The sequence below is a fragment of the Suillus bovinus genome (assembly GCF_016758785.1).
Source record: "Suillus bovinus strain UH-Sbo-P2 chromosome Unknown EDB93scaffold_29, whole genome shotgun sequence".
Taxonomy (NCBI): Eukaryota; Fungi; Basidiomycota; class Agaricomycetes; order Boletales; family Suillaceae; genus Suillus; species Suillus bovinus.
Window position 1 is genome coordinate 323,924 of NW_024542085.1, and position 26,130 is coordinate 350,053.

Genomic DNA, 26,130 nt, shown 5'->3' on the forward strand with positions numbered 1-26,130 from the left:
CATACCTCACTATAATGAAGAAGGGATGAACATCCGCCCTCTATTTCGTCTGCCTGGGGAGGCTAGACACATCACATCATGTAAGGCTGCTTTCCCCTACTACCCTTAACAACCATTAACAATTACGTGAACAGTCGACACGGCCGTGCACGGCATGAGGGAAACACTTCACTCCATGGCTGAGTTAGTGAGCCGCTTCGCCCGAAACGGATAGTATCGTGGCTTGCGTTTGTGCAATAATGGTACAGTGTGTTGTAATGGGTGAGAAAGTGAGTCTAATACATCATGCGTCTTCATGTTCCTCCATATCTGCGCACTGACGTGGCCTGGAATAGGCTGTATATGCTTCCTTCATTTACTCCAACGTCATCCCTGATGGACTTTTTGCGCCCATTAGTTTTTGCTTTTGGCACTGCTTCGTGCTCTGTCACCTCTCCTGCCCCACTGGTGAATTGCTTAGCAACGTGATATCTACTCTTGACGATCGCGGAGTACTGCGGTGTCGACACTGCCAAGCTTTTGTGTGCACGAGTTTATCCGAGTCCGTAACGATCAGATCTGGCCCAACGAACTGAATACCTCTCCTCAAAGGAGGACAGGAAGTCAAAAATTATTTCATTCTAGAACCTTTGGTGCATCAACATCAAATGGGAATTGGTTGAATTCCATCAGTATGTCCCAAAACATGCTGCTGTTAGCCGCGTCTTACGAGCATTCGTACATCCATTTTAGACGAGTTTAGCTGGTTTCGAAGCTTATGACACTGAAAACAAGCAATCTGGCATTGCAACAACGGTATTCACCTATGCCGGTACTAACTGATTAGATAGTAAGCCAGAGTTGCACTGGATAGATTTGATCTTGTTCATGAAATCTTGATTTTTTGCTTGTCAAATTTCACTTTGCAGGGCGAGTGGGCATGGAGTTATTTAAATTTAATTGTACACGAACTACGCGTAAGTGCGAAATGCTCAGTTGCATACGAGGAATGTATGTGGAAACATGCAACCGGCTAATGTACCAAGTTGTCTCGCCAGTGTGGGAGACTCAAATTTCTGGCAAGTTCGCATTAAATGCCTGGTGCCGCTCTCCGATATTGAAGTATTTAGTTTTGTAACCTGCTTGAGCCCTTCAGTAGTTCACGGACTGCCGAGTACCATTCTTCCATATAATATTGATGCGGTTACTATGATAGTACTACTATACGTAGTAGTAGGTGATGGCAGATGGCACAGCGCCACTGCTTGTTGGCCGGGACTGCCTCTTGCCAAGTTCTCAGCTCTTCGTATTGTTCTTTTTCATCATATACCTGGCACTACCACCTTTTCTGCATTGATAAATATCCTTAGCTAGTGTGTCCGAAGCCAGGCGCAGTACAACCATCAAGTCTGTGGACAATTTCCAGCCGCTCGTTTCACATGCCACGGCCTCAGCCTTTACTCTCCTTCGAAGTAGATACCTCTGGGCAAGACACGTCCCTCAAACATGACGATTTTGATTCAGAGTTCCGTAGAACTTGGTATCATTACCTACCACTGTGTTGTACGTCCTCGCGCCTCATGGTTTCTTTCGTTGACGCACTCAACATTCGCAGTTCTACTTTTCCTCATGGTGGCTCCCTATCCTTCGCTGCTCATTGTGCTCGCAAACCACTATCTTCTCACATTGAACAAGCCCATCACCGTCGTTATTCATTTCTTGATCACTTTTACCCTCGGCTTCCTCGCCTTTGCTTCCTTGATGGTTTGCGTGGCTCGTGATCCCGGTCCAGTATACTTCAATGCTTCCGACCAGGATCCTATCGAGAGTCAGCGTGAAGATATGGGCCTCGCGGAAGCTTTGATGACCATGGAGAATACTGACGACTGTGGTCCTGACAAGTTTTGTCGGAAATGTTGGGTACCTAAACCGGAGCGTGCTCACCATTGCAGCATCTGTGGACGCTGTGTTTTGAAGATGGGTGAGTTCATACATTTCAGGCAACTACGCTGCAAACTTACCATCCTAGATCATCACTGTCCTTGGCTTGGGGCTAAATGTATCGTGAGTGGTAGAGCAACCCTATGAAGTGCATGTGTAAAGGCTCGCTTGCAGGGATATAGAACATACCCAGCATTTGTTCACTTCTTGACTTGCATCACTGCCTTCTCCGCATATGTCGCTACTATATCTATATCTGCAGTTCGGTGGTCTTTCGAGAACCCACTTCTGGTTCCGGTAAGGAGTGTTGGATGCCCTTATTGAATTTCTGAAACTCATGATTTTCTACTGGCAGGACCAGTCTACCCCCGTTCATGAATTATTACTCGCCGCTGCTGGCGTGATTTTTACTTTGGTTGTTGGTTCCTTCTTAGTGTACCATATCTATCTCATCACGTAAGTCAAACGCATAACTTTGTGCTTATTATTCCGTGCGCTGATCGCAAAGTAGCACCAACCAGACTACTGTTGAAGCTCTCTCTCCATTCTTGTTGTTGAGATATATTCCTCCGCTACCGGTGTCCATGAAGCTGTCCGAACCTCCAATGGAGGAGGAGCTATCATACAACCAACGTAGAGCAGTCCGTGATGCACATAGGTTCGTGCGCATGTACGACGTCGGGTGGCGGAGAAACTGGGCGCAAGTTTTCGGATGGAGCAAGCCGCAAGGGTGGATTTATCTTCTTCTTATCGGTGGCGCTGTGTGAGTCGTTTTCATGTGCATTTCTCTGGCAAACTCAACGAGTGGATCCATGCAGGAATGGTGATGGGCGGTCATTTCCACGTAACCCACGCTCTCAGGAGATGCTGTCCCAGCTCGCGGCCCGCCTCGAGAAAGAGGCTTGAAATGGAATTATTTGGTGCCCCGGTATATATGATATATCAATTTATAAGTATGCTGCTTAATGTTATTGCAACCTGACATATTTGCGTGAGAACGGAAGGGATAGCGAGCAGACAAGGTAAACACACTAATAGTGATATGGGCAGAATCCTACAGAATTTCAGAGTGCTGAAGGGGATCACATACAGGGCGAAAGATGCCTTCTTCACTGCAACTGCCCTGGTGGCAAAGCCATTCAATCAATTCTTTGCTGTGACAATCCTCTCAATTGTGGGGCACGTATCGCCTGACATTGCTCTCGAAGAGTTGGAGTTCAGAACGTCAACGAAGAGGGAAAATGCTTTTGATTTTGACGAGTTGGATTGGAAGGAATGCTACTACAATAGCAGATCCTAAGTTGTTTGTATCAACTAAATTAGAACATGATACGCTGCACCTACACCAGTAACTGCTGCGTTAGGTCGTAGCGAGACAGTGAGAAAACTGTTGGGGCTAGAGAACGACGCTGTATCGAGTGACTACAACATGTCGGGAGACGACAAGGAGAGGATGGTCAACGACGCAGTCGGGACTATGATCCGAACAGCGAACGACGATGAAGGGTGAATACCAAACTCTGTCACACACCCTCAACCAAGACATCGTGAGGAAGATAGTAAGTACGTGAAATTAAAATAGCGTGAATAAACTACGAAACAGCGAGAAAGTGGACAACACCTGAGCAACTTCTCCAATAGGATTCTACACATGGTTGCCAGTTCGCCTATATGCGATGAAATGGTCTTGCTACGGTCCTCTGTACTTCGTGTGCAAATAGGCAATGGACACCCAACGACTGCAAACTATGACGGTGACAACGGTATGACCAACCGAATGGGGTGCTGTGCGCATGCATCGAGATAGAGATGCTGTCACAATGTAGCGTAATTGGGCAAAGAACTCACTGAGGGTTGTCCTATTCAAAAATCATCACCGACCACTTTGTTCAACAGCACAAAGTCCCAAATCCATCTAATCGTTATTTTTATGAACCAGAGCGTGGACTTGACAACTGATCTTCAAAGGTCTTTTGCATGGGTGCCTCCACTTGCTGGTGACTCGGACGATAAATTTCTCGCAGGTCCAGAGTCTATAAAATCACGCCGTAGCTTGCAAGAAGGTACTGGTGCAGTCCAAGATGTTTTCGGGGGTGGTATTCTTGATTGAAACGAGCTGGAGAAAGTTATGTAATCACGAACGCATAGATAAATTTTGTCATTTAAATTATTTCGAACAAAAAAACACTCAAAAATAATTTGGCCTATTTTAGTCTAGCGTTTCTTGCTACAACACATCTCGGAAGTCAAGGTTTCCTTTCAAGCCTTTAGCTGAAGTGCGTCACCGTTCTACTAGCTATCCTGCGCCTTACACCTTTCATTTTGAGTGTACCAGTATCCTTTCTGTGTATTTTCAAAACATGGAGATGAACTGCACGCCCGTGTACCATTCAAGTTGTGTGACGTGAATTCCGATAATGGTTTTAATTGAATAGGACCCTGTTGTCGCCCGTCTACCTGGCACATGGGATTTACTAACCGTGCAGCATGCTCACAGACTCGTTCAGAAGGTCTATAGCTACGTATTCCAATGGTCCATCATGATTGTTGCCGAACTTGAATTAGGTGCGATAGGGAAATTTTTCCGACGAAGGAGCATGGTTTACCGTCTTTTGTCCGTCAGCTCATGAGATTCTCTCATGGATCTTTACAGAGTCTAGTTCCAACCAGTTGGAGCAGGACAATGTCTTGCAAGCCTTTGATTGCTCCCCAAGACAAATATTATATAATCAACGCGATCACTTGAACCTCTAAGCCGATGCGACTTATAAAGGAGATAGCCCATGGAATCCTAGTTCTCCATATCTACAACGGTCACAGCACGATACCATGAACACTATTCAGATTGTCGATGTTCGGCCTCATGACAAGTCCTCAGCTTTCAGTCCTTCCGATGCTGTCAGTGACAGCCAGTCGCAGGAGGTCCTCAGAGGATTAATGGTTGCCACAAAAACCTTGCCCACCACCATTCTCTATGATGAGCGTGGCTTGAGGCTATACGACAGCATTACTACCAAGGCACCAGAGTATTATTTATTTGGTGCGGAGGAGCAAATTCTCCAAGACCACGCGGGTCAAATCGTGGATGTCATGCACCAGCATACTGGAGGTATTGTTTCGGGAGAGGTCGTACTCGAGCTCGGGGCTGGGTGAGTTTTTGGCCAGGTACTTTTGTCTGCTGTTGCGTCCCGCCTTTTCCGCTGCGGTCATAATATGTAACCCGGCCATAGCGCGCGTGACACTTTTGAATATGTTGTTCATACACTCAGCGCTGGAGCAACTGTTGATGATTTTTTTTTTCACCATAGCGCATTGCGCAAGACTTCTCACGTTTTACTGGCGCTGGCCAACCTGGTTCCTATCGCTCCGCCTGTTGCCCCTATAACATACTACGCACTTGATCTTGAGGAACGTGAACTCAAACGCACTTTGATGGAACTTCGCGAGTCTGCAGTTGGTTCTATGCTTGTCGGCAAGGTCGAGACGCAAGGCATGCTCGGAACATATGATGCCGGACTCAAATTCATTGAAGAAGGTGGCCTTCAACCTAACCTTCAAGCTGACGCTTTGCCACTCTCGTTGGGGTCTTACAAGCTCAACAGCACTCCACGAGACTTTTCTCTGGCCTCGACAGGATCTTCTTTTCCCGATTCGCCAGACACTGAGTTGACATCTCCGTCTACACCAGGTAATATCCAGACCCCCTTACATTTGCTCTTCCTCGGCTCCTCGCTAGGCAACTTCAAGCGCGGAGAAGACGCCAAGTTTTTGCGGGCGTTACCATTAGAACCTGGCAAGGATACCCTTCTTATCGGCTTGGATCATGATAATGATCGCACAGAGATTGAGCTGGCATACAATGACCCTCAGGGTCATACTCGGGATTTTATATTGAATGGACTGAAGGTTGCTGGGAGAGCACTCGGAGATGAGTCTTTGTTCGCGGAGCAAAATTGGGAATACATAAATACCTACAACGAATCCAAACGTAAGTACCTCTTATCAGCGTGATCGAAGACTGATCCAGATGGCCTTTGGATTAGGTTGTCATGAAGCATACTATAGATGCACTCATACGCATGACATTAACCCCCCGATGGCGCCCAAACCGATTCAATTTTTGGAGGGTGAGCTTATTAATATGGAAATCTCGCACAAAGTACGTTGCACTCCTTGAAAAAGGTAGGGAATAACTCACGCGCAACGAGCTCAGTATTCGGAATGTGATACATCCGTGCTATTCACTGAAGCCAAACTGCGGCCCATCCAGCGATGGACCGACAAGACGGGACGGTATTCACTTTGGCTCTTGGAACGTCCGCCATTCGTATTTCCATTACTCGACTCGCCGTTGGTGGTGCCTGGTCACATTTCTAAGTTCAGTATTCCCTCGATAGAAGACTGGAACGACATGTGGACTGCTTGGGATTTTGTCACACTGCGCATGACACCTCATGCGATGCTATTTCAGAAGCCGATTGATTTGAGACACATCTGTCTGTTTTATCTTGGTCACGTTCCAACCTTTCTCGACATTCATCTATCTCGTCTTCTTGACGAACCTCATACGGAACCTGAAGAATTCAAGGTCAGTTCAGTTCGAAAGAGATGACCAGCGGCTCATATCTCATCTGTAGCACATTTTCGAGGTACGAACCAACTGTATCCTAAGAAGAGGTACGGCTAATTTGGATTGTAGAGAGGAATCGATCCCAATGTTGACGACCCGACCCAATGCAACCATGTTTGCCTTATTTTTCCCGTTCGTTCATCTAGCCTAATCTTATCCCTAGCCTCATTCAGTGGTTCCCACAAAAGATGTCGATTGGCCTTCACTTCCTAGTATTTTGGCCTTCAAGAATCGTGTCAGGGAGCGCCTTAGGAAGGTTTATAGCGACATTGCTGAAGGCAAGATTTCCTTGACTAGGAAGGTGGCTCGCGTCCTGTTCATGACGTTAGAGCATGAAGGTTTGCATGTCGAGGTAACGTTGGCTATTGAGGAAGTTGGTTCGATATGCTGAGGTTGCGTCAAGACGCTCTTGTATATGCTACTTCAGCGCGCAGGGACAGGAACGATTCCTCCACCCGACTTTTCTCCTCCCCATTGGGAGTCTCTTGCAGCGCAGTGGCAAACAACACCCAAACCTGCTGTAGCAACTGTTGAAATAGGCCCTTCAATCATTACGCTTGGTATTGACGACATTGAAGCAGAGGACACCGATCCTGCGACACGTTGCGATGTCGTTGGTCATATCTTTGGGTGGGACAATGAAAGCCCAACTAGACAGGTCGAAGTCAAAGCATTCCGTATCGAGTGGCGGCCCGTAACGAATGGGGACTTTTATGTGTTTTACAAGGGTACCGGACAAGGTAGAGTCCAGTTCCCCGCAAATTGGGAGGATCACAATGGAAAAACATATGTAGGTCGTACTCATACTAGCTTCCGCGTTTAATCCAACACACCGCAGGTGCGGACATTATATGGTCCAGTCCCAATAGAGATCGCCTGGAACTGGCCAGTCCTTACTTGCTACGACAATCTTGCAGTGTATGCAAGTGTTAAGGGTGGACGCATCCCGACCGAACCGGAATTAAGACTTTTCCTCGACAAATTTTCTTCTGGGTATGAAGGGGGCGCCAATATCGGATTTAGGAACTGGCACCCTGTCCCGTACGTATACTCTCTCGTTAATGATTAGAGTGATAATCATTTTATAATCAGGGCTACTACCGGCGGAAGCAAGCACGGTGGGAAGGGACATAACGGAGGGGTGTGGGAATGGACTTCCACCATCCTTGACAAGTATGATGGTTTTGAACCATCGACTTTGTATCCGGGGTAAGTACGACGGGTTCTCGTATGACTAACTGACCAACATACTTCACTCAGGTATTCCGCTGATTTCTTCGATGGATCTCATAATGTGGTGGTATGTGTCTTGCTCAAGTTATTTTCCACATTCTCTCATTATATTTATCAGCTTGGAGGCTCATACGCGACCATTCCCCGTATTTCTGAAAGGAGGAGTGTGCGCAATTGGTACCAACGGAATTACCCCTACTGTTGGACTGGCGCAAGAATTGCTTACGATGTGTGAAGTACAGCCCACATGAATCCTGTTATAAACTCTTGGACACATTGATACCTGTCATGCTAGCTATAATATACATTGTCCTATCGTTCCAAATCCAATCAGGGCACTCCCTCGATTTTCAATACCTCCAAAAATGAAGCTGGCTCTGCATCTTCGTTAACCTTCACCAAAGTAGTCGCCACTTGCACATGCTCTCCCTCCTTTAAACGTTTATCATGCAGATAATTTTGAGCATACTGCAGCGCGAGTCTTCGTCGGGGCTCTGGGACGTCCTTCCCTAGCCAGGTGTAGACCGCTGGGAATGCATGGTCGTCCAAGATATAGACACCATCAGACTGAAGTGACGTCCTCTGTACAGCAACAGTGACGACCTGCCAGCCATTGACGTCTCCGATCAGTTGGTATAACGCCGGGGGATCGACAGGAGTCTCTAATGGTACGTCCACTACAGGAGAAGTGACTCCCGCTGCTTCAAGGAACTCTCCTTCTTCCGGAGTCCCCTCATCTGCACAATCGTCATCAATACGCACGGAATCACAGCGCAGCTGGTTGACGCACTCACCAAACACTTGAAATTTAGCTTGAGGAACCCTCCATTGTCCCAAGTACATCATATATTCAGCTGCTTTGTACCTCGCCCAGGCAGTGCTCTTCTTGGTGTTGAATTGCCAGTAGAGGGGACCTTTGTCGAGTACGTAGACGATCCCCTGGCGCATAACAAGCCCCTTGAGAGGTATTTCGCGCACTATAAGCTGTTTCCCGTCCTCTGATCGTGTCTTGAGCACCTTGTCACGCGTCGTGACCATCGTGTACATCTTCTTTGCATCTTCGGGCAACATAGTAAGGACACTATGAAATCCCGTCGATACGCCTCCATGCAAAATCATGAAGTGGGGAAAGTAGGATAAATATCGAGGGGATTCGTGGTTCTGGATTTCGCGGTATTGCGTCACGTTGCCTCCGAGGTCTGATGAAGGGTGCTCTGAGCATCCATTCGTGCTCGTATTATGTGTTAGGATGACGTACGTTCCTCGAGCTCAGCAGCCTTGAATGCAGCTGTGGCAGCTTGATCCACAGTCGTATATTCTCCGTGCCAAAAATGTAGATCATATCGAAGAGGGGAGTCCTTCTTGCCATCAGGCTGGTATGTCTGTATAAAAGAGAACGTTCAAGTTAGACCTCTTACGTCCGAATCCCGATCATCGCCACTCACATGCAAAACAATATACGAATCGCCATCATAGAAAGTCCCATATTTCTTATCATGCGCCACCCAGTCGCTACAATCGACGACCGCGAAGTTCTCTATCCTCCAGATTTGAAAACCAGGTTTGACACCAGCTTTCGCCCAAGCTGCTTCTTTGGCGCCAGCGTATTGGCGGACGCGTCTTTCGAGCTGTTGCAATCAAGCGTCATCGCGTCAACAAAGCGGTCCCGAAACTCACATCGGAGCCTAAAAGCGCAGTATTGGAATCCCTAACGTCGTACACAGGCATCATACGCAGAAACCGATATTCACGATGGCGGTAGGGTTAGAGGATGCTGCACCAGATAAAGGGAACACAGCATGCCGCACGTGTCTGCACTTAGCGCCGGAACAGCTTATTCTTCATTGCGAAATGGAAATATGCTGTGATGGAACAAGGCGCTTATCCACACTGCACTGCCATCGCCTGAACCGAATTATAGCGAGCTATCAGAAAGAGAGGTATCAAAGACATCGATCATCGTCTCATCTTCATCTTCTGAATCTTCTCCCCAACGTCTCACTGTAAACACATCTGCTTCTCCCTCTGCTCTCAGAATACTATCCATGTCAAGGATGAGAAAGTGGTCATGCCGAGACAACATCGGGACTTACTGATCAAAAAGTGAGATCGTCTCATTCTCCCCTTCATCATCATCGTCATGCAGTGTCGGATGTGGCCCAAAAAGTGCTCGTAGAAACGTTCTTTGGGCCGCTAGATCTTGGGGTTGAAGCGTCCTTACGGTCGATGAAGTAGGATGAAGATTTTGAACAGCAGGTGATGAAGGCGTAGGGCTATGAAGTATGATTTGGCGTTCGACGCCCGAAGTCACGACGTGTAGCAAGGACGGATGGATCGCGACAGAATTCACGATCGAATTATGCCCTTCAATTTATGGTCAGCGATGATACCCCTAAACTTAAGATGATTACCATTCAGTCTTGCTAATGGCGTCGATATTTCAAAAGGCACGTATCTACTCTCCCACTTGCCTTCCGCAAATGCTATTACTTGCACGTCAGGCATCATACCCGAATATATGACTGTACGTGCTCACCTATAGTATCCGGCCATTCACAAGCATACCAGTCATGAGAGGTGATCTCCTTCCTAAGCCCTTGCAAAGTCGTCAAAGGAGGAATCCTCCATACATAAGCCCTGAAATCATCAGACCCTGCACCATACATATCGTCTTCATCCATGCCAGGACCACCGAAAGCGCCCGACTAGACGCAGTGAGCTAAGGTGCAATCTTGATGCGAAGAAACGAGGTGGCATACTTTCATCGTACATGAATTGGTGTATGTTCGTTGGGATGGAGAGATGGGGGTTCCATCGGGGGCGTTGCGGCCTGTGCATATAGCTACGGGATGTGGATCTGACAGGGCATATATTGTCGGGAAATAGTGCTAGAGCATGTTGAGAGAAAACCCAGGACCGCGAGGGGGGAAGCTTACAAGGAACGTCACGGCTAATTTACTTCCTAGAGAGAGTATGAAGCAACACGCGCAACTCGTGGTTTAAAACCCACCATCGCGATCAAAAGTCAAACTGCTGCTCTCCGGATTACTAAGATAACCCGCCGACTTTCTCGACAGCTTCGTGTTATACTATTACTCGTTTCGTGAATCAATCACCATAGCAGCAGCAACAACAGAGACGAACATACCAGTCTCACGATCCCACCGTTCGACCGCCTTGACAACGGCCCAAAAGTCATCCTCGTATCCCGTAGACAAACCTGCCCATACACGTCGCAGGTCGCAAAAACATGTTCCATAACAGGATGATGTTGCACGCCTGTGAATGCAGCCGTATGTTGAAACGTCCCCTGCGCCGCGGTCATTCTGCCTCCAGCACGACCGTCGTGCAATACAAGTCTTCCATCTTCGCTGTGAGATGTCGATTCAGACTTGGATATGGGCGAGTTGGGGGATACAGGACGTACCTGACGCTGAAGAATATCTCGTCTTTATACGGATGACATGTAAGTGCTCGGACGCTATCCTATGCTCCCTGACGTCATTTCAAGTCTATGAAAAAGCGAGTGGGATGCTTACGTCGTGATCTCCGTACCGTTCAACGAAAGACGATGAAAAAGCGAGTGGGATGCTTACGTCGTGATCTCCGTGCCGTTCAACGAAAGACGATGAATCCCTCCCACCAATAGTACTACTACCAACCCCTCGCAATGTCGAAACATCATATTTCAAAATAACACTATCCGCTCCCCCACTACAACAGCTGATCAACGCAACACACCACGTAATAAGAATCCTCACCTGTACAAATACTGATTCGTAGCTGAAAAATCAAGCGCCAATACATTTCCCTATCCAACTCCGTAAGCACCAATGACGAAACCACACAAAAAAACTCACGCTAGGCCCAGCAAACGCATGCCCCGGATGCTCCACGTCCTCCTGACTAAAATCCCAAAGCAACACGCGGAAATCGTCTCCAGCGCTTGCGAGCCATCTGCCGTCGTGCCTCGAGAAGGCGAGGTAGTTGACGCATGATTCGTGGGCTGTCAGTTTCCTGTGGCGAGTGGCGTTAGATACTGTTATGAATCTGAGGTGGGCATGCGTGATTGAATGCTTAGGCTACGAAGATGATGAATATTGACATTAATGTGATGCGCGCGATGATAAATGTGATATGCGTATACATACGCACGAAGGACACGCGCAGCACCTGCACCGTCACGCAGATAGGGCATTCACACACCACACCACGACGAGATATACACATACCTAGAATACGAAAACCCACACTCACAGAAACGCCTCAACACATTGTTCCTCGCAACGTGGATAGATCGTGCAGTGAGCGATTCCGTCGGACAAAACCTGTTCAAAGTACGACGCATGTGCATGGTGATGCGTGTTCAAGTTCCTGTTCCTGTTCCTGTGCGTGTTCTCGTCGTTTCATCAAAATCAGGCGCGTCGGGAATCGAGGATTCATTAATATCAGTATTATGGGATTCCGGGTGTTGCGGGGCGAACGGGACGTTGTAGACGGGTCAATACTTAATGATGGTGGTTACTGGTTCCGTGGATGCGATAAGCAGTTTGCTTGAAGGTACTAAACATAGTACTATTGCACATTAGCACAAGCAGAAAGCACACAATGCTACATACACGGTATAGGGCAAGATACAACTACTATATAACAGTGCATTACGCACGTGCAATGAAAGAGGGAGGATTATTCGAGAGGACTACAGAACGAAAGAGCGACAGAAAAAAAAGGGAGGAAAGAAAATTACTCGAACACACTAGCTAAGATACTTCCTACACGTCAAGATAACCTGATCCTAGCCTATGTACGCATCTATCTATGACACCCTCGCGAGGGTCTTTCTATGTGGATGGGGTTTTTGAAAACATGAGAGGGGGATGATGGAAAACGGGGGGAATAAAATATTAAGTGGATCGATGTTGGGTGAACAGTGGTGTGGATTAGATTGTTTGCAGTGAGGAATCAACCAACGCGACGAGCACGAAACCAAGAAAAAATAGCAAACGAACCCAAAAGAAACGACAGAAAACAATAAGGGACAAAGGACATCACCTCCCAGACCTCGTAGCAGCCTCAAACTCCTTGAAACCCGGAAGCTCCACCTTCTCCCTCCTACCACCACCCGTTCTCATAAACGTCCCCTCCTCATCACTACTGCTCTCATCTTCATCCGTATCCATCGGAAGACCCTCCCCCTCTCCTTCCCTTTCTTTATCACCCGCACTCTCGCCCGCACCTAGATTCAAAGGCGGCAGAGTGATGGGCGGCGAATTACTCCTCGAACCAGGAACCGAACTCGACGCAAACATATTTGTCGTACTTCGAGTCTTGCTCTTCAAACCCATTCCCATACCCCCATTCATAGCCAAATGATTCGAGTTCGGCCAGCTCGTATTCCGGGGTGGGTGGCTAGCGTTAATGGGTGTCATTCCGAATGCCATCCGGACGGAATATGCGAGGTGGTGGTTTGTGTGGGAGTGGGGGGGCGAATTGGGTCTTGAACCACTCGGACTTGTAGTCATCGTACTGCTCTCAAACACTGGTTTAGAGCTGTACATCCCACCCCCCATCAATGGATACGTAGAGCTCCCAGGGCTGCTGCCACTACTACTCGGCCCACTTGAAAGTTGGGGTGTCGGGAGGTTATGTAAGGCTCGCTCAGAAGCTTGAGCTTGAGCAGCAAGAGAGAGTTGACCGGGGTATGTTCTTACATGTGGAATCGGTTCAAATGAACCTGAGCCTTGTTTTCGGGAAGCTGGGAAAAAAGCACCACGGGTCGGGGGACTGCTGACGATGCTGGAACGACGGGAACGTTGGTGGATAGGTTCGTCTATAGGGCTGATAGGTACATCCACGGGGGGTAGCGAGATGGGTGACGGGGCCCTTGATGGGTTGGTTGAATGAAGGTTGAGGGTCCGAAGTGGACCGAGGAATGGGCTTGTGCTTGGTGTGAAGGTGAATTCTGTAGCTTTGATGCCTGTTGGTGGGGAGAACTCTGCAGGGCCGGGGTATGCGGGACGAGATTGTGGATGTTGTGCGGCGACGTGGGTGTCGGAATCGGAACTCAAAGGAGAGGGAGAATCCTCATGTGTTACGAGATGCCGATAAGCTGGGGGATGAAGGGTCGAGTTCAGGGTGCGGGGTTTAAGAGCTTCGGGGTATGCTTGAAGTGCAGGGATGGAGCGGGGGTCCTGTGACATAGGAGTCATTTGCCATGCAGGGCCGCTCATTCTTCTTTTTGCTCGCATGAATTTGTTTGAAGATCTGACGTCTTCGTCTTCGTTCCAATCTCGGGTGCTTGAAGCACCAAAATAGCCGTCGGCAGTTGCGCCCTTTAGAGATATTGTGGAGTGAACGGGGGAATTGGAAGCGCTTTTTGATGAACGTCCGCGGAAGTAGATTGCTTCGGCGTTCCGGGCTTCGTACTCTGCACGGCGAAGGGCCTCTGCATGACGAGCCTCGTATTCTGCGCGACGGAGGGCCTCTTCTCGTTCGAGTGCGTAAAGCTCGTCCATTGCGAGACTGGAAAGAGTTGAAAAAGCGGAAGGATTTGATGAGATTGGGACATGGGTTTGTGAGCGTCTTGGGTGAGAAGGCTCATAAGAGGCAAGTGAAGTCGGACGGGCATACGATTCAGCCTAGAATCGTAGGTTATTTTTGTTGGATAAAAAAAGAGAAATGAGAGATACCTCGTCATCGCTATTTGCTCTACTTCTAGCCTTCTTCTTTACTCTGATAGAAGTTCCTTGAGGGTCTGAGCGAGGTAAGGAATGTAGGTTGATGCCTGGGCCGGTGTGGTCATCTATGATTGAGATATCTTGTTTTGCCTTTTGTTTACCTTTGGCATTTGAAGCACCAGACAAAGAATTGTCGTTGTTGTGAATGCGTGAATGTCTTGTGAGTTCGTCTGAGCGAGAGAAACGTTTCTCGCAAGATGGAAAAGTGCAGACAAAGGGTTTTTCGCCGGTATGAGTGCGAATGTGACGAGTCTATAAGATGTCGATCATATGAGATCAGCACGTTGTCTGCAGAGAATATAATAAACAAGAAAGGGATGATAGATTTACCTGGTGTTCTAGTCTACTGAAAGCACGACCGCAGAGAGGATAAGGACATTTGTAAGGACGGGGAGCGACTTTATCGTTGGATGGAGGTGATGGTAGTTGAGTCTCCATTGTGGTTAGGATGAAGAAGGAATGAAAAAATGAGGCAGAGTATAAGTAGGCGCTAGAGTATGTAATATGGGGGGTCGCTCGGAGTCCGGGGTAGAAGAGGCGTGTATTCAACGTGCAAGGGGTCCAACGTGGAAACGATAATAAAATAAAATAAATTATAAACTTTTTATTATATAATAATACCCCACCTTATCGTTATCTTACCCCGACTCATCATCCATCCGCCGACCCTTTATCGCTTTGCCACGTGCCTCCAAGTACATCCTTTTGCCGAGATCGCTCTCCCTCCTTGCTTGTACCGTTGTCGTATTGACACGATGCACCTGCACAACATCTCAAATTCATCCCAGCAAAGTTCCCGCAACAGCAGAGAACAATGTCTTAGGGTCTCGGTCTGTACACCGACGATAATCTCACACTCTGGTAACACTGACAACAACTCCACGGCTCCCTCCCTCGGCATTCATCCAAAGAACACGGCGCATCATTCCCAGGCTTCGAAGGCCTAGATTCTATCCCCGCGCGGAGCGAAATGAACGAACCACCTTGGATCCCTCAAAGGAGTCAGAGATTCCAAACTCCGGTTCAGTCTACAGCATCGACGACAACGCATCTGGGAAGGTACGAATCCACCTACGTAAGGCTCAATCCCGTCCAGCAAAAACCTCCATGCAATGCGCAAATAAGCCCCTCCACATGCAGAAGGCCCCCTTTCAAAGGACACAGAGACTCAACTCAAACTCAGATACAGGTTTCATAGACAATGTTGACAACCACGCATGTGGGAAATTTTGGGACTATCCCCTCATCCGCCTTGGCTCAAATTCCTCCCAGTAAAGATCTCCACGCAAAGAGCTACTCGCACACCATCCCAAAATTCGAATTGTATTTCATAGTACTGTACGGTATGATTCATTATCCCCACACAAACGGAAATGAATTTGCACCCCTTAAACCTGATCTACAGCGCAACATTGATGTTGACACTGATGACCACGGATTCTGGGAAAATACGAGACGCACGACACTCTACGTGCCGAAATCATTCCCCACGTGCCTAAAGGTTCTTTCTCATTCGCGAAAGGCTCTCCTCATATGCCTTGTCATCCCGCACCGACATACTTAGAAACTGACGCGTCTGGGAGTTCACGCGTTTCGCTTAGCACACACGTACTTCCCTTCACACCTTATCCGCTTCGTTTATCAGAACTCGCGACTAGGAGTGAGTCGTATGCTTTAGCATCTTTTGTATGCTGTGTGCTTTGTTCCATTCCGTTCTGTCACGTTATTGACGAGAGGACGTTGGTAGGAGACAACGAACATGCGAGCAAGTCGTGATCTACTTTGGAGGAGGAATTTGACATTAATATTGATGGGCTAGAGCCAGAACCAGAACCACGTTAATGAGGATGCTTCGTACCGTCCGGAGTAACATTATTGCAATCCTCGGCCTGTTTGGTATTTGCCAATGGCCTGCTTCTGAAATTCTGAACATCCAGATGTCAAAATATCGACCGTATGCGGGCTTCGGACAAGCTATGTAGGCTGCCACTGTTTCCAACAGCACTGCAAACCTATGGTTACAGTCATGCTCACGGCTCCACCATCATGCGCATTAATCCACAGATTTCATAACGCCACAGCGCCAGCAACCGATACGGCTTCTCGTCATGTCATGATCCGCGCGAAGAGGGAAATGGTGTCTTGAAGCCCTCAATGGAGATGGTGACTTAGATTTACAGCGTCACATTGACGACCACACGAACGGGAACGAGAACGTTTGCAAAAGACACCCAAGCACCGAAGGCTTTTAAGTCGTCTCGGAGTTATCAATGGAGAATCGACCGCACAAAGACAATCGCTGGGAACGTTCGGGAAGGACCCTCGACCCGTTAATTGCGCGGGGAGAGAAACGAAAAAGAAGTATCTTGGAGGCCTCCAAAGAGAATCGGCAACGTCGCCACGCATTTCGGAAAATACGGGACGTATTACGACCCACCGAACGGCGAAAGCTTCCTCAATACACTACTGTTTATTACACCGCGGGACGCCTCTAGGAGTTAAACACGCACGTTCGGTGGTTATGAAGCCCTTCGTACTGACCTTCATGTTCGTTGTTTAGACGACGAACATACATTCATGATACCTATCATTCTGGGCGAGTTTACAATCGCAATGTCATCATGATTATCATGAGTAGATTTCGAAATTCACCCTGTCGAGATCATTGAAATGCGCGCCCGCGCGCGTTGGAAGAAGCGATTTCATGCTCTATTTCATCACATATGGGTGAGACTACTTTCTGGCTATTCGTAACCTGTTTTATCCCAGTCCTCGTTTTTTTCATGCCTCTTCAAGAACTTTTATGATTTCGGAGCCGATGTCAGGGTGCCACAGCGTCAATGTGAATGCTATCACAGCGCAGTCCGGAAACCTTCTCGAATGACGAATGTCAAAATACCATGTGACTGCGCCACGAACTTGAAATTTTCTGATCGCCACATGTTCGTGGAGCCTGAGTCACAACGTTCACTAAACCCTGCCTCAAGTGCCACAAAACCAAGACCTAAAGTGCCAGCGATCGGGTATGCTTCGCCGAAACCTAGTAGGTCAAAACTTTCAATTGTGCGGGCATGCACTGCCGAAAACCTGTGCATACGACTGGTATCAAGCCGGCAGACTCCAGGTCGGGCTCATTGCGGTGCCATGGGGTGAAGCGGCATCTCCCTTAACTTAAGTTCCAAATTCTTCCTACCCCTGCCAGGCCCTTATCTACCCCAAACATTTGTCGGTGGGCGTAGCCTGGACATCCGATCAGGTTTTAGAAGGCGTAGATCTGGATCCAGAATGCGCCTGGACATAAGTTAAGTATGTTATGATAGCCCCACTTCAAAGTTCTAATTCTGAGACCGGGTCGAGTCGAGCCTGAACGCGGCCGCCGGTCCGTGTCGCTTTCGCAAACTAGATATGATCATATACATAATTAACATCAGTACCCATGCGTTGCAGTATCCCTTGCCCGTTCGACTCCTCCCAAAAGGGCTTTTAATATAAGTATGCTAACACGAATTAGTGCCGGTGGGTGGGTATACACGTATGCGTAGATCCCGAATTTTTGGGTATGGCCCAGCAAGGGTGTTGATGAGGTCCAGATTCTGTGCATCGATATGAAATCAGCTGTGTCACGTCATGTTTTCGATTTTTGATTCATGATGTCGAGGCAACTGGTTGCGAGGTATGACCGGGAAGGTAAGCGGTCCTGGGCGGACCGGCCGTATCATAGCTATCCGTTCAATATTAATGGGTTCTTTGGGAATGGGCACAGCGCACGGAAGAGGCAGTCGTCTAACCCGTGCAAGGCAAGGCGTAGGAACACTGCACCCTGAAAAACATTTAGAAGGCAAGCATGTATGTGTGCACCGCGGGCAGTACTTGCTTCCTGCATCCCATGCGCAGCACCAACACCACACTCTAGCTTGAAATGAAGAAGATTCCATCAGATTTCCCGGGGCATGGTCTTATCATGATGCCCATAATACGACTCCGTGTCAATCAAGTGACTGGATAGAACTGAATTGGGGGTCCAGAAAGATGACCGCCTGCCGGATGCAATTTTAAAAAGCGATAAGGACAAGGATGGCGTCGACATCAATGCATATGACGATTGCGATTATGAGTGCAATATAGTAATTTTTCATGTGATTATGATTATGACTTGATCGTGTAATCCAGAATCCAGAACCATAATAGATCAACGTCGTCTAGTTCTGGTCGTCTGGAATTTAGACGTCTCGCGACGCAACCGCCTACCCAGGTTAGTATGATTGAGTAGATAACAGGCACAGAAAGTAACACGTACCTGCTAGCTCTTTCTTTTTCAATTTCACGTCTCTCTACTTCTTCTGCCGTGAGCACCTCAAACCGTGTTCGGAATTCTTCTGCTTCTGTCCATTCACGCCACACGCTTTGGAGGACTTTTGGCCCTTTGGTGCGGCCCCAGCCCATGCCCAGCCCTGTTTTGTCTTTCATGCCTTCGGCTTCTTTGTCCCCGCCGATGACGCCCCATTCGATAGCATCTTTCTTGTGCTTTATAAGTTCTTCGTGGATCGCGTGAGATATGAGCGGTAGTGCCTCTCCTGACAACCCCAGCTCGGTACAGAGTTGCGAGGCAAATGCTTCAGGTGTCAGAGGCGAAAGCAAGTCCCACTCTATATGATCGAGTAAATGATGCGTCGCTATCTGCACGTCGATCTGTAAACGTCAATGAGGTAACTAGATTCAACATTATCAACCAGGAAAACAAGCGCACGCTTAGAATAACACGACACTCAGGAACCTCTTCGCTTGCAACATGCGGATCCAAGGACGACTCGATAACATTCTCTGCGCCGATATCCATGGAAGCGACGCCTTCGTGATCTTCGATCTGGGCACGAATTTGATTTGCAACTGTTTCTACCCATGGAACGGCGGGGAGGTCGAGGTCTGCGCAGAATACCTTGGCGAATAATTCGGGTTTGATGAGGGTCTCGTTCAAGTTCCAGACGAAGCAATCACGTATTCGGAGGGTGTCTGTTTCGAACTCGACACGAATAGGGACCAGTGAGGCACGTGTTTGTGCTTGTGTTTCAAGCATGTCAGGCGCGCTGGAGTATATGTGTGTACATTGAGGATACTACTGTAGTGGTGGTGGTACGCACGGATATTCATGTACTGTTGGAGCGACAGGTTTTGCTTTTATGAAGCGGCTTGGAGGTATCATGCCTAGGTAGCTCTGATCCAACTCTCCCTTGTCGTTCTGCATTGGTGTAGAACGCCGTTGTGGTTGTGGCTGGGGCGTGGACATACCACTACCTGAGTGAAAAACGGACATTCCAGTTCCCATTCTCCGCGTCCTCAAAGTCGTCCTCATGCCCCCATTACCGACAAAATCAGAGTCGTCAGATTCGATAGCACCAGCATCTGGGAACTCATCTCCTGAGCCTGGTTCTGCGTAGTTGATCATGCCTCCACGACGCGTGGAGGCTCTTGTGTTTCCGGCTGCTGCAGAGGGCTGGGTGAGTATGGGTTGGACGAGGAGGGTTGTTCCTGTGCGTAGGCGGGATGGATATGTGGAGTGGAGAGCTTGTGAGACGACGGGAAGTGGATGACGGGGTGGGTTTGGTGGGAGAGGAGGAGGAACCTGTACAGGTGCTACTGGTTGAGGAGGTGGTTGGTATATTGGAGTAGCGACGATCTGTTGTGTCAGAACTGGTTGTGCAGCACTAGTCTTTGCGGTGCGATGACGAGCACGGGTACTAGTCTTGTTCGGATTGGTTGTTGACCAAGTGTGAACATTTTTAAGGTAAGCTAAAACGAGTTTGTTAGTGAGCAATGTATGAGTTGGTGAAATGAACCTTTGGATGTTGATTGTTGGGGTGCGGGTGATACATAGTGCTGGAACTGGTTTGTAGGATTATTGGCTGCGTTTGAGAGCTGCGTTATAGTTTGTCGCAATTGTAAATCTGTTAGGTTCGTCATGTTCGTCGGGTAACTTGTCGAGGAAGACGCATCGGTCATCTTGACAGCTGACCGAGCCGTTGTTGACGTTGAGCAACTGTCAGAAGTTTATCAGGCTACCCATCCGCGGTGAAGGTGAGTGTCACGTGCGCTGTATCATAAGTCAAAATTCACACGACACAATTCAGCAACCTACGTTCGCCTGTAGCCTATATGTAGCTACGAGTAATCAATATACTAGCTGTCTACTAGTGGGTACATTGTTTTTCGTTTGGTTTGGCGACTTTGTATCAGTCGAGTGTACTTTTACCAGTGCTTCATGTCCGCAAACCGCTTCTGCCAGTGGTTTGTCTACCTCATGCTTGGCAAAGGTATGATTAAGAGGGAACATCGAAGAAACATCCTATGAGCCGAACCCATTAATTGATTGTACATTGCTCCAGATACGTATTAATATTTCAACGCTAATGTGCTAAAGATGTGTGTTTGTATCACACAGGCCACTGGCAGGCGGCGGGTCAAACAATTAAGCTCGTAAATCATAAATCGCAGAATCTCTACTCACTCAAGCGTGTTATATTGCAGACACCTGAGCCATGCAGATGACGACTCACAATTTGAATCACTACTCCCTACTAGTGATTTGCCCCTCCAAAAGGTATCCTTCAGTTCTACCATTTTAAAAAAGAGATACTCTCCAGTAACGCTTTTATGCCTAAGAAAGCCTGATCAATCCACCTAAACACTTACGTAGTGCCATTTCAAACTTATCCCAGTCAAAGCATCAGCTCATGACCGGCGTGTAGAACTGTATACACACCTATTCCGTTTAGCACCCAATGGTTCTCATCTGGGAAGATCAAAAGGCGGCTTGGGACGCCAACCTATATGCGTGTCAATCAGTATGAATCACCCGCTAGAAGCTAAGATAAATGGAAACGGAGAACCATTGGATACTAAACGGTGGGAATAGGTGACTTGTTCCCAGCGTTTAGTACCCAATGGTTCACATCTGGGAAGATCAAAAGGCGGCTTAGGACGCCCAACCTATATGCGTGTCGATCAGTATGAATCATCCACTAGAAGCTAAAATAAATGGAAGCAATAGGTGCAAGAGAACAGTATACGAAGAACCAGAACGAAAAATAAAACGTACTGTTGCAACGCACGAACACCGCAATCCCATCTCCTTCTGGGAGCCTGTAATCCTTGCTGCTATGAATTGTCAGCTGTGGGGTCGACCATTTAGTAACGGTATACGCGGGGCTGTATTTCCGCGAGGCTTCGAATGCGGCAGGATCCCATGGACGTCATCCCCATTCGTGATTGACCTGTGGTGTGTTAGTTGCTATTGGAATGCAGTGCTACTTATTGAGTTCGACAGGGAACGATTCGGACATGAGAGAATGAGTGGGGTTCGCTGAAGCTACAGAAAGTAAAGACCGACTTTTTATCTGAGTGAGTACAAAGGGAGTTCCATAAGTAGTACTTCGAACCGGTACAAAGGGAATTCCATAGCCGATGACCATGGCTAGCAGAGTGACATTCCTTACAGTAAGACAGGGACTGGAGGCGCACAAAGAATAGTTCGTCTGTGGCGTAGCTGTTATAGGTTGTGTCGAATACCTATTTTATGTAGATGGATCAGTGTCTTTATTTGAATCTTCATGTAACGTGTTAAAACACACTCCATGATCGTGGCAGACCAGTGCCTTGAACCCAAAGCCAAGCTCGGAGTTGCCTTAATCCAGCTGGAAACGAGAATTAGCATACAAGAAGATATCAAGGGCGAGAAGGAAATGACACGCACTTGATTGCATATCTGCCATAACGAGCACCAGCAGCTACTGTGGGTTTGGTCAATCTATATGCAGAAAAATCAGCGTCAGGAGGCGTCGAGTAGGAGGAAGACAAGGTGCAGGACCTCATCTCTGGGTATTCTTGAAGGATATACTTCCACCTAATTAACAAGTCTTGGATGGGATGGCCTCCCTAGTTTTTATTGATACCATCTGTGAATTCTAGTATAATGCGTTAGCACAAGAGCAGACAAGAGAGGAGGGTAACTTACTCTGTCAAAATGAAGTAGATCCCGTTGGATTGATAGCAACAACTACATATCCTGACTCGCAAAGAAGGAGCCAGACCCTAAATTTTCGATACCACACCGCAATAGAGGAGGTACGAATCTACAATACTCTAGATTGGTGGAAGATAACAAGTGTCAAGAAGTGGTTGACGAGCTACATGCAGATTACCCACTGAGAACTTTTCACGTGAGCCATGTAACTATAATCCCAGTCGGAACCATGAAAACTCTCGGCGTCAACGCTCAGCACGTGTTCGTTATGGTTGCAGCCGCCCAACCGACTTGCTGTGTACCACCACTCTGCTCTGTCCGCTCACCTCAGACAGACCCTTTCGTTTAAGATCCAATACAGTAGCCTGGTTGTAACTTCCTCATGTCACAAGCATCAGACACCGGCAGCGCCGAGGATCAGCACGCCCACAACAACTCGGCTAAGCGGCCTTCCCTAGAGAACGACAACGTAGGACCTCCAGAACAGTGAGTTGTAGTGTCCTGGAGTCTGCCTGCCATCTGATAGAGAGATAGGGAGAAAAATTGTGAGCTTTCGGCGGAGCTGCCAACGGGGATGTAAGTGTTTCTGCCCTGATGCTTCTGTTTCGCTCCTCACCAGAACTGCAGCTTCAATGCTGGACCTTCACAGCCGTCGGGACCTCATGTACAGGAAAACACTCTCAATTTTGCACTGGTCGGCGATTTACCTCCGTAAGTTCTCATCAATAATGATATCAAACTCTTCAATTGTCTCAGCGAGGCAGCGAAGATCGTGGCCGATAAAGAAGAACCCACGCTTAGCGAATTGTGAGTGAAAAATAAGCAGAGCAATCACAACTGACCACATCCTACACGCAGAGCAAATGTCATGAAACAAGTATTAAATGTTCTCCAGGACTCGACGATTGCGTTGAAAAGTGGCAAGGACAATCGGTCTCGTTTCTGGGGGGTGTACAAACGAGTCGCGGAGGAACACGACGGTGAGTTCCTCGAGCGATACACTACGGATATGGACATTGTCTTGATCTTCGTAAGTTTAGCGTGCTTATCTTTGACGCATTTTGATATTGGCTTTGGATCAGTCTGGTCTTTTCTCCGCTGTCAGCACGTCTTTCATTGTTGCGATGGAGTCCAATCTCAGTCCCGACCCCAGCGATACTACGAATGCCCTTTTGAAGCAACTTGTTCAAATCGGACTCGGCAATCTCGCTGCGGCGGGCTCCACGCCCGCAGAGCCAGCGTCTACGTGGTCTCTGAGCCTGCCGACCTTATGGATCCAATCTATCGCATACGCAAGCTTGTCCATGAGCTTGCTCGCTGCATTTGGGGCCGTACTAGGCAAGCAGTGGCTTGGGTACTACAAGTCGAACAGATATGGCCGCGGCTCTCAGGAGGAACGAGGCAAGCGCAGGCAAGAGAAATTCGACGGCCTCGTCACATGGTATTTTGATGCTGTCGTGCAATCCTTTCCGATCTTACTTCAAATCTCACTTTTTCTCTTTGGCATCGCCCTCAGCGCCCATATCTGGTACGAGTAGCCAAGCGTCGCCTGGGTCATCATTGCAACGACGATCTTTGGATTTTTGTTTTATTCCCTGACTGTGATGGCATGTTTGATATCTCCCGCTTGTCCATTCCATACACCGATATCGACGATGTTGCGCATATTTCACATCGACAGTAAAATCATTTCACTGAATTCTGGTAGTGTTTTACCTGTCTGAATCAACATTGCAGAGCTTCTACGCCCGGTGTTCAAACGAGTCTCCAGTTATTTCCAGCAGCTCACGATATTACTGCACGGTGAGTTATGTTTTCTTCCATGTGCACAGGTTTTGACCGTTTCATGTCAGGCGGGCTGGAGCGTTTGCTTGGTATCATCAAATCAAAATGGGCCCGATTGTCTGAAGTGTTTAGAGGTGGTGATTTTATATACTATTACAAATATACTAGTGTTCATTTCACTACCCAGGTCCTGTACATATGGCCGGCACATTCGCACGACGATCTCTTCAGCAGTCAATCACCACACTTCATAACTGGCTGCCTTTTGTTGTTCCGCGCGTTTCGACAACAATCGTGGACTCAGAAGCACAAGCGTTCGACCAGAATTTGAATGTTTTGTCGGAGAATGAATACGCCCTCACACTCTCTGACATACCCACTAGCAATCTCGAAGCACCTAGCGTTAAGTGGCTGCTCGAGACCTCTACGGATCCTGAAGTGATTCTCGCCGCTGCCAGCCTTGTTCCACAGGTCGAATGGCCCCTGGATCTTGATGCCTCAGACATGCTGCCTCAGCTGTATGATACTTTCACAAGCTGCGTCGACTTCCATGGGAAAATTATATCGTCGTTGGAGGAGAAAGCCTCAGCTTGCATCATGGCTATGAGTCACCTATATCATGGCCGTGTTCTTCAGGCATATCCTGGCCATGGCGAATTTCTTGGTCGCGGGAGAAGAGACTACGACTACGATGCGTTATTCCGGATGAGACGGAGTTACATGAGTGAAGCCAACTATACGGTGCTTACCACCACTATGAATCTCTATCTTCCAGAAAATGATGATAGACGTTTGTGGTATTCGTTGTATGATTGTCCGGACTCCGTCACGGAGTGGCTGTCGCATTCTCTTCCTTACCACTTTGTCACTGGACGAGCGAATCAGAATATGGAAGGATTCGCCGTAAAGGTGATATCAAAACTGCTATCCTCTCCATCCTCCCCGTCGAACCAAATCGTAGCCAATTGCACTCTTCTTGCTTGCGTCATGGTCGGGGTTCAGTTTGACAAGAAGGACATAGTTCGCATCGATAAAAGGTAACATTGACTCATTTGGTGCTTCTTCTGCTATGGCTAACAAAGAGATTGTGTAGTTCTGCCCTGCCTCAATTCATGGATGCCTTTTTAGCGAAGTTCCAAATGGTTCTGTGGGAATACGACAGAGGTGATCTCGACAAAGACAATACAGGAGTCACACGCAGGGCATGGAAACTCCTCGATGTCGTTTGTCTCATGCTTGAGCTTGCCAAAGATCGCTGTCATAGTAGTCCTTCATCCCACGTCATACGGAACCTTGACATGTGCACGAAGATTTATTCACAACTCAGGACATCCGAAAGAAATAATCCTTGGGAACTGTCAAGAGCTCTGCAAAATGCGCTGCGCTTCACGATCACTGCTGCGCGGTTCTCTCGGCAGCCTATCAACTTGTGGTATAACCATTATTTAGAGATAGGTGATTCTCGTTCGCCAGAAGACTTCGACTGGCTGGTGGACTACCTCGAGTACTATATTTATTCCGGTGACGAGGACACAGCATTTGGCATCCTTTTACTGCTGGATATCATGAAATTGCGCTGCAGCCCTGCTCAACAACATCGGTTCTTCAAGAGCCTCATCTTCTGCATGGACAGTAGCAGGCCTGTCCAATTACGCCATGTCGCTCTCCGCGCTGCTCACAGTGCCCGAGAAGAAATTGCCTCAATTGATGTCATTCACGATGTGGAGTTGCGAGAAATGATCTTGACCGAGTTATCCCCCGCTATCCTGACTTCGGTTTGTCCGCAACCAGATGCAACATTCTCCAAC

At 47.9% G+C, this 26,130-nt stretch overlaps 8 protein-coding genes across 8 annotated transcripts; 4 read left to right on the top strand and 4 right to left on the bottom strand.

Annotated features, from left to right (window-relative positions):
• The first annotated feature begins 979 nt into the window (after positions 1-979).
• EDB93DRAFT_1147449 (DHHC palmitoyltransferase-domain-containing protein) lies at positions 980-2,904 on the top strand. Its single transcript, XM_041449527.1, has 7 exons — positions 980-1,542; positions 1,595-1,960; positions 2,009-2,043; positions 2,095-2,217; positions 2,276-2,376; positions 2,432-2,683; positions 2,739-2,904. Exons 1-7 carry the CDS (start codon positions 1,419-1,421, stop codon positions 2,824-2,826), a joined length of 1,089 nt encoding a protein of 362 aa, XP_041307588.1. The 5' UTR covers positions 980-1,418; the 3' UTR covers positions 2,827-2,904.
• Positions 2,905-4,595: 1,691 nt separating this feature from the next.
• Positions 4,596-8,066, top strand: EDB93DRAFT_416822 (uncharacterized protein). Its single transcript, XM_041456311.1, has 12 exons — positions 4,596-5,069; positions 5,229-5,908; positions 5,964-6,079; positions 6,134-6,508; positions 6,558-6,569; positions 6,620-6,664; positions 6,714-6,902; positions 6,954-7,340; positions 7,389-7,591; positions 7,643-7,759; positions 7,811-7,850; positions 7,902-8,066. Exons 1-12 carry the CDS (start codon positions 4,750-4,752, stop codon positions 8,016-8,018), a joined length of 2,601 nt encoding a protein of 866 aa, XP_041307589.1. The 5' UTR covers positions 4,596-4,749; the 3' UTR covers positions 8,019-8,066.
• EDB93DRAFT_417055 (uncharacterized protein) lies at positions 8,066-9,693 on the bottom strand. The gene is made up of 5 exons (XM_041456312.1): positions 9,461-9,693; positions 9,229-9,411; positions 9,042-9,165; positions 8,578-8,982; positions 8,066-8,520 (listed from the first exon to the last, which is right to left on the bottom strand). Exons 1-5 carry the CDS (start codon positions 9,512-9,514, stop codon positions 8,114-8,116), a joined length of 1,173 nt encoding a protein of 390 aa, XP_041307590.1. The 5' UTR covers positions 9,515-9,693; the 3' UTR covers positions 8,066-8,113.
• Positions 9,280-11,981, bottom strand: EDB93DRAFT_1282322 (WD40 repeat-like protein; the record flags this gene model as incomplete). The annotated part of the gene is made up of 13 exons (XM_041454461.1): positions 9,280-9,822; positions 9,877-10,147; positions 10,195-10,266; positions 10,320-10,488; positions 10,543-10,671; positions 10,720-10,745; positions 10,794-10,872; positions 10,932-11,154; positions 11,211-11,269; positions 11,323-11,497; positions 11,545-11,594; positions 11,644-11,800; positions 11,935-11,981. The coding sequence occupies 13 exons, from the start codon at positions 11,979-11,981 to the stop codon at positions 9,699-9,701; spliced, it is 1,581 nt and encodes a 526-aa protein (XP_041307591.1). The 3' UTR covers positions 9,280-9,698.
• Positions 11,982-12,345: 364 nt separating this feature from the next.
• On the bottom strand, positions 12,346-15,074 carry EDB93DRAFT_1206174 (uncharacterized protein). The gene is made up of 3 exons (XM_041450991.1): positions 14,851-15,074; positions 14,473-14,772; positions 12,346-14,421 (listed from the first exon to the last, which is right to left on the bottom strand). Exons 1-3 carry the CDS (start codon positions 14,956-14,958, stop codon positions 12,832-12,834), a joined length of 1,998 nt encoding a protein of 665 aa, XP_041307592.1. The 5' UTR covers positions 14,959-15,074; the 3' UTR covers positions 12,346-12,831.
• A 3,635-nt stretch (positions 15,075-18,709) lies between these two features.
• Positions 18,710-20,517, bottom strand: EDB93DRAFT_1240666 (uncharacterized protein; the record flags this gene model as incomplete). The annotated part of the gene is made up of 5 exons (XM_041451789.1): positions 18,710-18,764; positions 18,818-19,209; positions 19,268-19,604; positions 19,659-20,154; positions 20,355-20,517. The coding sequence occupies 5 exons, from the start codon at positions 20,515-20,517 to the stop codon at positions 18,710-18,712; spliced, it is 1,443 nt and encodes a 480-aa protein (XP_041307593.1).
• Positions 20,518-22,780: 2,263 nt separating this feature from the next.
• Positions 22,781-24,075, top strand: EDB93DRAFT_1226688 (uncharacterized protein; the record flags this gene model as incomplete). The annotated part of the gene is made up of 6 exons (XM_041451226.1): positions 22,781-23,023; positions 23,072-23,113; positions 23,165-23,248; positions 23,294-23,344; positions 23,396-23,567; positions 23,620-24,075. The coding sequence occupies exons 1-6, from the start codon at positions 22,920-22,922 to the stop codon at positions 24,073-24,075; spliced, it is 909 nt and encodes a 302-aa protein (XP_041307594.1). The 5' UTR covers positions 22,781-22,919.
• A 1,370-nt stretch (positions 24,076-25,445) lies between these two features.
• On the top strand, positions 25,446-25,888 carry EDB93DRAFT_1147525 (uncharacterized protein). The gene has a single exon (XM_041449528.1). It carries the CDS (start codon positions 25,541-25,543, stop codon positions 25,769-25,771), a length of 231 nt encoding a protein of 76 aa, XP_041307595.1. The 5' UTR covers positions 25,446-25,540; the 3' UTR covers positions 25,772-25,888.
• The last annotated feature ends 242 nt before the right edge of the window (positions 25,889-26,130 follow it).